The following is a 10,013-nucleotide window of genomic DNA, read 5'->3' as shown; positions in this document are numbered from 1 at the left end:
TTGCTGCTGTGTGTTTTAAACACTATTGCCTGATAATACTGAGTGAGACAAGAATGTGGTTAATTGACAATCAGTATGATTTTAACAGTCAAGTCTCTGTCACTTGCCTCTCTTATTCCTGTCTAATAAAGGCAAAAAAAAGCCCCAAAACAGTGTGTAATGAGGCTAAATATGTATGTTGCTTTAACCTTTTACTTTAATTGGAGTGTGATCTTTTTTTATTCCAAAGTGGAAATGCAAGAGTTATTGTAAAGTATAGCACCATTCAGAGTACCTTATTGCATCCCCCTTCAACTGCTGGAAGAGGGGAATCAGAACATCTGGGCTGCCCAAACAAACACTGCAAACAAACACTGATCACAAAATGTGCTATAAATTAATAGTTTTGCATTCACATTGTGGATAGAATGTGGCAGGTTAGTTTTTGTGGACTTTGTTTATTTAAGGACTACAGTGTCAAAGAAAGGACCCAAAAGGACTGCCAGAAGAGGTGCAGTCAGTAGTTTGGATTTGTTGAGGAGACACAATGAGCAGGTGCACATACATATGTGGCTACATCCATTTTCATTCAGCATCTTGTTTGTGTGCAGGCACAGTAAGCGGCACTTAACACCAGTGCTGGCAGAGTTTACTGTTGTTCTCCTTTTGGAAATAATGACCATTCACTTTCACATCTACTGCCTACCGCCACAATGTGAATGCAGCAGCAACCCCAGCACTTGTTAAGTACTGTAGAAATCAAAAGCCAGCATTGTATGTATTATTTTTCTTCTTCCAACATCTGCTGTCTAAACAAATAAACACACATGCATGCACGCACGCGCACACACACACGCACGCACACGCACCCACACACACACACACACACACACACACACACACACACACACAAACCATATTATAATGTATGTGCAGTATATTAAACATATAACCATTTAAGGGTTGTTCAAACTTTGTTGAAAACAAAAATGACTGGGCACATATGTGAAATATTTGGCACATACATAGCAAATATAATAAAAAGAAAACAGCTCATTAAGGAATATAAAAAATTCCACTTAAGTATACTGCCCAAGGCATAAGAGTAGCCTTCGCTGAACTGTGGTCTTCACCACGTAAGGTTATTATCAGAGGTAAATATGTATTTCTGGTGTTCATCTCAGCTCTGGGCAGGCTACACTAAGGCAATTCAACGGTTGCTAATGCCAAGTCTAAACACAGGGAAATCAAATTATGATACAAACAGTCCCATATTAAAAACTAAAATTCTATCTCCAAACATATTACAACTTCTTCAGGGTAATGTTTAATTGTCCATTGCATGCAAACAAGAGTCAACAGCCAAACAAAGATGAGTGATCCTAATGAGTGGGATTATTATATTTGTGCCTACAGTAATGTACAAATGATACCCATAATATTCAATTTGGGCATCTTGTTCACCAACTGTGTTAGGAAAAGGACCGCCGCACTGATGTTAGTTTAACAGCCAAAAGAAGTAATTCTTTGCCTATTCATTTTATCTGGTGTGTATTAACAACAAGAAGTGGCTGCAGAACAGCACCAATCTAAGGTGCAAGTATGTGTAACATGAAACAGAAAAGTAACACTATTTCCTGGGTGTTTCATTTTAAAAGGCCTACATTTGTGACAGTTTGTTAGACCTAGTGTATGTTTTTAACCCTAATTGATGTATTTAACCCAATATCTGTTCTACTTACAACCTCCAACCCTAACCCTAACCCAACCTCTAAGTATCATGAATAAAGAGATGACCATAAACTGTTTCAGAATAAGTTCACTATTGTTAACTGTCTATTTAGACAACACTAAATCAGAATTATATGGTTAAATAATTAGGAGTGGGGATCAGTGATTGGTCATCAGATAGGCTCGTTAAGGTCCGGCCAAAAAGTCGCTAGATTTGTCGCAGTCTGAAAAGTTGCTAAATCTTGTGACAAAGTCACTAAGTTGGCAAAACTGCAGCCTGCTGGCTTTAGCTTCATATTTAGAGTACAGACATGAGAGTGGTACCAATCTCCTCATTTAACTCTTGGCAAGAAAGCCACCAAGCGTATGTATTCCCTTTAAGGAAAGGTGTCTGTGCTGGATTGCCTTATGTACCCATTATAATTGATGTCCTCTTGGGCCCCTGGGTGCACACCCAGGACTCCATGATGATAGATCTGGCAATGTACACACACAAATACAAACAAGCTATACATAACCATTAAAATTAAATAAATAATTGACTTCACAACCTAAAATGATTCTTTCTGCTGTAAGATTATTCATATATTTATACTCTTCCCTGGGAACCCATTCATTTATTATACCATATACAGTAGAGTTCTAATAGTGCTGCAAGCAGAAGGAATGAGTCATTATTAATGGCTGAGAGTCATTATGAAGAGATAAGAACCTAATGATTCTTTATGTACTTGTTACCACAAACTGTTGTTTTATAAATTTAACTCAAATCTCTGAATGAGAGCAGCCACAATCAGTCAAAGCCAGACTCTTTGATTTTTTAAATATAAATCATTATTCCCTGATTATTGTAGCAGATCATATCTACCCCTCCAGAGGAAGGCACTATGAATGGTTTGAATGTCCTTGGATTTTCATCAACTGGGTTTGACTGATGGCTGGATAATAACACGCCAGTACGTTCCCTACAATGCAACTCATCTTCCTGACTGAGAAGTTTAGGGTAGACTTGCAAAACCCATTTCCTTCTTTGTCTTCATTTTGTCATCAGCAAACAGTCCATCCTGTCCTCCCTCTGTGTACAGCATATGAAGGGAGTAAGGAAAGTGTTGTATTCTCATGCCTGAAGTCAAAGGCAGAAATATCTGCTAGGCACAGACCTGCAGACACACACTGGCCTGTTTAATGTCCAGATAATTGCTTCAGGTACCACAGGATAGAGTTTATTTGGTGTCACCTTTAATGAACCTTGAACTTCCTCTGTTAGACTGATCTGTCCTTCTGTTGTGACGTAACAGGCATCCACAGTGTGCTAAAGGTAGAGATAGCCGACCCAGTAGACGACGTTGAACAGCAAGAAGGAGGTGGGGAAAAAGACGCGAGAGTAAGCATCCAGTTCAAGTAAATCTATGTGGACACGTCCTTTTCTCCACGCACCTCCTTTACACTCCTCATAGCAGCAGAAGAAGCTCTGGCAGTCTTTTCCATCCAGACACTCGTAGACACAAGCGTCCTCAAAGTCCTGCCAGTACATGGAGTTGTTTAGAGCGATGACGGTGTGTGGAGGTCTCACATCCAGGACAGAGTAGTTCTGAAAAGACGAAGAGACGGTCACATAGAAGCACAACAAACAAAGCTCATTTTGGAGTTTAAGTATTGCTCACTTATCACATTAGTAGGTTCCCAAATTCAAGCATGTCTTTCCTATTTGGGTTTGAGCCCATGGCCAGTTCAGATGGACTTGCAGTTCAGAGTTGACCTTGTTTCAGTTTTAACTGTGTCCATGTACACGGTCAAGCCTCTGATGCACAGAATTGGGAAATGTAGAAGTAATTATTCTGTTGTGTGTATCACTTTGTTCGGTACAATTTTGCTCTCAGACTGTTAACAGCATGTGATTGTTCTGCTTATTGTCCACATCAGAACTGTGACAACACATATTTTTTCAACAGACCATTTTTTGAGGACCAATGTACCTTTAGTCTCTAGTATGAATCAATCTTTAAAAAGTTGGATGCTACATTTCCCATGAGGCAACTGAGTAGCGTCTTTTCATTAGACTTCCCACATCTTCCAAACTCCATGTCTCCGGTTTGTAGTGGAGATTCTCTGTTATCAGCTGTAATCTCCAAGCCCAAGTCCAAAATAACGAGTATATAATCTATTTTCTCAAACTTGCAAAAGCTTCTCAAGAGCCACAGAAGACATTATACAACTTTTTTCACAGGTTGAGTAGTAAACACTAAATCGTCATGTGTAAGATAGGTGAAGTGCCCTTGTAAGATATTTATTAAGGCCCTTTTTGGTTTGGGGCACTTCAGTTTAGACAACCTTTATAAGCTATATGCATGTAAGTATTGTCAGGAAAATACTGGACACAAATGAAATAAATGGATACAATGGTTTAGAGAAGCTACACTCTAATATGTTGTATTCATTATGGAGATTCCATCTATAATCCTAATCCTTCATCTATAATTTAAACACATAGATGCATGAAAGCGAAGTTGTTCACAGCTTGAGGATGTATTACAACTTTAGGAATATTTGCAAATACAAATAAGTTTCTTGACAGGTTATCAACTGATAAACCCTGTGGTGATTCCTCTGAATGTGAACCAAAGAACAAATCTGTGAAACACCAGATTCAAGTTTAACTACAGATATAGGCATAATGCAATCATCAACGCAATAAAAATAAGCTAAGAAAAGCTCACCCTAATATCGAGAATCAAACTTCAATCCTCTGTCTAAAATCACACATGAAAGCTTTGTTTTTTATTTTTTTGAAGAAGACATGAGGTGACAGAATGCAGTGCCTTCACTTCTCACAGTTGTCGACGGGCTAGAAAAGGCCCGTCTGTCTTGTTGAGATTGATGCAGTGTCCCTTAAAATAGTAACAGTCTTATCAGAAGAGCTTATAAAGGGCAGCATCACATCATCTCAACCCTGAAAGGTTTTCTCGCTTCCATCTTGTGATAACAAAACCAAAGCACTATCAGAGAAAAGCTACTTTGAAACAAGTGACAGTAATCCTGTACATAGGGTCATCTCCTCAATCTATATTGTGGCACTTTTAAGAAATATTTCTGCTAGAAAATTTAACAGTTCTGTATATAAAAAAAACAGTTAATCAAGGCCAACTTACTGGTCTTTTATTTTCCATGCAACTGGGTCTTCGAGTACTGTATGAGTACCAATTTAATGTTGCGTACTCCATGAGAGCAGCAAAGACAAACAGGAAGCAGACGGTGACAAAAAGATCCATGGCAGTGATGTAAGACACTCTGGGAAGTGACGTCCGGGCCACAGTACTCAGAGTGGTCATAGTCAGCACGGTTGTTATGCCTAAAGGGACAGAAGAAAGGACAAACTCATCTTAGGGATTGCTCACGAGTAATGATGGAAATTCAGAAGGTTTATCATGGATTTCTTTTTTAGTTTGGTTGTGACCCTGAAGTGAGCTGAAGGTTTTATTCGCAGTGTTCCCTCTGTCGGAAGAAGCTAGAGCTAAAGCTGATATTGCTATTGTAATACAAGGAGCTCAGACCATAACACTCTTTTAATTCTTTCACTCTCTGTTTAATGTAATAGTAGTTCCATTAAAAATAAAATCTCAAGAAGGAAAAGTGAAAGAAAAACCAAAGCCAAATGCAGAAGGTTACAATACGTATGTCCCACCACAGTGTGTTCCTTCAATCGGAAAACACACACAAAGATACTTGGATCTGTAAGACAGGGTTAGGTACATAAATATGAGATGTGTTCCTTACAGCTTTCCCTGACAAAAAAAGACTTAGCCATCCCATCTTGCCTAAAGTTGAATCTACCTAATCATTCCAATGGATAAGATTGGTGACAAAATCCACAGTCCTTGCTCTTTGCAAAAATCCATACATATATATATCAGAGCATTTTATACCTTTACATTTACTATAACCATTTCTATAATAGAGACAGCAGAGAGGTGACAGGAAATGAGGTGAGAGAGAGAAGAGGAACAAAGCAAACTGGCACGACCCACATTTGGCCCCATGAGGAGGGAATTGCATACTAAAAAGACGAGGACCCTTCCTAACATGACTACATCTCTTCCCTTGTAGAGAATCGTCAGACTAGGAAAGGATCCCTTCATAAACAATATGGAAAGCAGTGATCAGTAATGCTATCAAAGTAGATTTATTTTAAATTCATTCATTTTAAAGAACACCTTCAACTTGCCTCAATTGATTTTTTTGGCCACTTGGGGGCAGTGCAAAAAGCAGTACAAGACATTTTCACCTTCACATTATAAAGTTGACATGTTAGCAAATAGTTGCCTACACATACAGCTGACACAGAGCAACATTGGCATTCATTAGGATATCATTTTTAGTGTTTAGTGGTCTCCAGCAACTCCTGAGGGAAATATTTGGCTCTTAAGCTGCTCAATGCTAGTCACTGACTTTTTCTGTTCTGCTGGTTGTTGCTTGGCTGGACAAGTACATTGGGTTTTCAAATGTTTTCATTTAAAACAGCGTCCTACTGTGTCTGCAAACAAGATTGAAAAGAGCTGAACCAAAACAATACAGTTGTGGGCTGTAAAAGCAAAACAATGAGCTGAAAGATGCCAAAATTCTCTGTAGAGCTTAGGGGAATGATTCTCATTTCCTTTGTTCCATTGTTTCCATAAAAAATATTGATTAGATAAACTACAAGGCTCCCTGGATTTCCTACAAGTAAAACTCCATTTTAACTTTGACAGATTTTGTTGATCACATGTGAAACTGACTTAAAGATCTCTGTTCCTCAAGTATCTCTGGATGATCCATTTGTTGCCCTCTCCCATCTCCTTCCTCCATGAGCATTATAGAGATGCTCATAAGAAAAAAAAAAAGAAAACCCATCTGTGACTGTTTCACTGAGGTTTCCATGGTAACAAGCTGGCCCCATCTATTTCAGGCGGACATCTCACACTTTTCCTTTAGCCTCTGCTTGCTACAGTGATTACCCTCACCTGCCTTTTGCCGATGCTGTGGCACCGACTTTAGAGTTTCTCCTCTAAATAATAGAATGAACAGGTTCGAAGAGAGGAAAACTTTCAGAGGCATTTATCTTCACTGACAGCTTAATGCAGGTGATATTGTGAGGTTCTGTATGTGATGTGTCAAACATAAATTACTTTAGGACCCAATGTATGTGTCTGTCCAGAAGAATTCAGCAAAATTATGCTGAAATCTAATGAAAGTGTGTGCTAACTTGCTACTGAAACTATGCTATTGAGACTCAGACTTGAGCTGAAAGGTGTGCTGTCACAGGCTGAATCACCTCCTTTATTCAGGTTAAGGCTACATCTGAAGTGCTTTACCTTTTATTCCCACACTGACTTGCCTTGCTGCCGTATTTTTACAATCAGCCTACATCTACCATTCATCCATTATCGTCATTCCTTCTCCTGATTTGCATGCAATTGATCCAGAAGCTTTAAAGCAAAGATGACAGATTAATGGCGCTAGTTATTCATTTTCTACTTCGTCCCTTTCATCAGTCGTGAATGTATAGTATTGCACACGGCATCTCTGAGCAGATGATACAACAGCAGGGCAGGGCTACATTGGCTGATGTAACATTTTGGTGACACTGGGTCACCGGTGAGAGAGGGTAAAATGTGTTGGGTGCTTCTACTAAGAGCTGAGGGAAAATTACCCAAATTACTTACAAGCCAAAAATATATTTTCCCACAACACTGGCAAAGATGGCTTACTATTTTTCACTTATGCTGCGGCAAATGCTTTCCTCAAATTTTCTGCAACATTCTACTAAAAGTTTAAAATTGCTGTGGTGAAAGTAGCATTTCTAACCTCCAAATGTTTCATTAAAGATCTGGAAACATTAAAACATGTCAGCAATGGATAACATGTAAACAGGGAAAAAGCAAAGTAAAATTATGAAATCAATTACCTTTACCAAAATGTTCCACAGGACTGCACAACAACAAATAGAGAGCGTGTATAAAAGAGGGAAAAAGCATAACAGAACAGAAAAAAGCAGAAGCAGTGACTCAAGTTAAGTGATGAACAAATAACCATGCAATATAGAAAACAGCACATAATGACAGAGCATATTCAAAAGAGGCAAGAAAAACATGATTCAAATGTATAAATGGAAAAAAAGCTCAAATGTAGGAAGTTGGGGTGTCTGCAACATTGATTCTAATGATCTCGAACGCTTTAATGAAAGCTATTCAAGCCATTATTCACATCTGAGCCTGTGGTACGTTCCGGTATGAACGGCCCTTCTGAACTGCAGCGAGCCCACAGTACTTTACCTAATGCTGTTCTGGCTGGAGTGGCGTCTTTTTTGATCCAGAAGGACACCCAGGAGAGGACCACGGTGAGGATGCAGGGGATGTAAGTCTGGATGGTGAAGTAACCCATTCTTCTACTCAGGTCAAAGTACACTGTCATTACCACATAATCACCTGTGTGTGAAAACAGAACATTTTCAAGGATCTATGAGTAAAATGACTGCATCATCAACATAATATACATTTTGCTGCATGTTGTTTAGTCTGGCTTTGGGTGGCTTGCTGCGAAGGTTAAATTTAATACTATATGCAAATGGTGTTTAATATTTCTAAAAATAGAGAGCTGAGTCAGCTCTTTGCAGATAGCATACACCTTCCTTTTCCTCTTAGAACAGATTCCTCCTCCGCTGAGATCAGTTAATATTAGAGGTAGAATAAGATAATTGCATAATAAACCAGTGACATGAATATCAGAGTGCCGAAATCTGGCATAATGGCAGTTATGTCCTTGCTTTAGGGGTGCTACACTAAGTAACCAACAGAAGTAGTTGCATCTGTTACTTTCTGTAATGTTAATTGTTGATTTTTGGCTGCTTTTCAGTGAATGTATAGTGATCTGTTTAAACTCACTATCATCTGTATATCATGGATGTGCCACATTGTTTCCTGGTTTTCTGACACTTTTTGTGACTGTGTTCACCTTGTGAGAGTTCAACCAACCTCATGGACTTCTACTACTTCTTCAGTGCTACAACACTAATGTACAGTAGCAGCACTGTAGCCTGAAATTACAGTATAATTCCACCAGCAATCCAGAAAGATTTTGGAGCGAACACAAACTCTTCATGCAACAGAACTGTTTGACTGAAGAAGCGAGGAAGGAGGGGTGAAGTGCGCCAGCCTACAGAGACAGCAGTTGCATTGTATTCTTCTGCCCTTCATCATACTTGCCAAAGTGCAGTCATTAAGGTATAAAAGAACTACAGGCAAGCTCAGAGTTGAGACATTGTTGTCTTTAAGTGAGGTTCCCGTCCTGAAACCTGGCTTATAGACTACAACTTTGATTCTGATCTTGAACTTGAAGGTTTTGGCCAACCCTGGTGCCTACATCAAGTTTCACTTTCTTATTTGCCACGTGAACAGTGCAATGCAGCAACTATTGCATTGTCACAGTTGCTTATATTCACCCTAAAACAAATGTTGATAATGAGACAGCAGCTCTAGTCCAAACTGTGCAGTGTCTACTGACTGTCACAATTTTATCGTGGGAGATTCTAATCAGTCCCTGACTCATTTCTTCCGGTACGTCACCTGTCCAACAATACAAGGTGAAGTATGGGACCAGCGGCACCATTAGTGATTCTTATATATCTTATGTGATGACTGCCCTGGGTTTGTCAGACCAGAACTGTGTTCATTTGGTCTCCACTTATCAATGGTCCCTGAAGGGGGGTAAAATTGAGCACGGTGTCTGGACTTAAGAGTCTACACCGCAACTGAAGTACTGCTTTGTATGTACTGATTGAGATCTATTTAAAGACTCATTTTCTGACTGAGATGATCTCACAGACATGGTCTCTAGTTAGATCACTTTTTGTTCAAATACAGTAAGGTGATTCCTTTCAAAACATGTACTACTTTCCTCACTAATAAGCCCCTGCTATAATTTAAACATACTCTTAATAAGAAGCTGCCTTATTATGAGGGAGATAACAATGAAAAGGAGAAGGTATGAAAATCTGGTATAAAAGTCAAGTGGAGGGTGAGCTGAATAAAAGGTACTCAGGGTTGGCTTGGGAAGAAATAAAGTCCATGGTCTGGATGTAGAACAATGACAGAAGTAGAGAGTATTTTATCCTGATAAACTCAACTGACAGAAGAGTTAAACAAATCCTACTCTAGGTTTGATATCTATAATTTCAACGATTACTAATTTTAGAAACAGGACTTTCAGACAGTGAGATTAAAATTGATGAGGTTATTCTATGTAAATCTTTTGGTCATATTAAAGAGAGG

The 10,013-nt window shown here is 38.9% G+C and overlaps 1 protein-coding gene across 3 annotated transcripts in view; it reads right to left on the bottom strand.

Annotated features, from left to right (window-relative positions):
• Positions 1-3,022: 3,022 nt before the first annotated feature.
• Positions 3,023-10,013, bottom strand: part of LOC128362088 (gamma-aminobutyric acid receptor subunit gamma-3) — a 52,404-nt gene continuing 45,413 nt past the window's right edge. The window contains exons 6-9 of one of the 3 annotated variants that reach the window (XM_053322737.1): positions 8,019-8,171; positions 4,856-5,059; positions 4,608-4,628; positions 3,023-3,312 (exon numbers count right to left, since the gene is read on the bottom strand). In XM_053322737.1, the coding sequence (XP_053178712.1) occupies positions 3,023-3,312; positions 4,608-4,628; positions 4,856-5,059; positions 8,019-8,171 (668 nt within the window). Of the gene's footprint in view, positions 3,313-4,350; positions 4,368-4,607; positions 4,629-4,855; positions 5,060-8,018; positions 8,172-10,013 lie in introns of all 3 variants that reach the window. The other 2 variants (XM_053322738.1, XM_053322736.1) reach the window with 2 other exon arrangements.

This window comes from Scomber japonicus, chromosome 7, assembly GCF_027409825.1.
Source record: "Scomber japonicus isolate fScoJap1 chromosome 7, fScoJap1.pri, whole genome shotgun sequence".
Classification (NCBI taxonomy): domain Eukaryota; kingdom Metazoa; phylum Chordata; class Actinopteri; order Scombriformes; family Scombridae; genus Scomber; species Scomber japonicus.
This window is presented reverse-complemented; position numbering and strand designations above follow the sequence as displayed.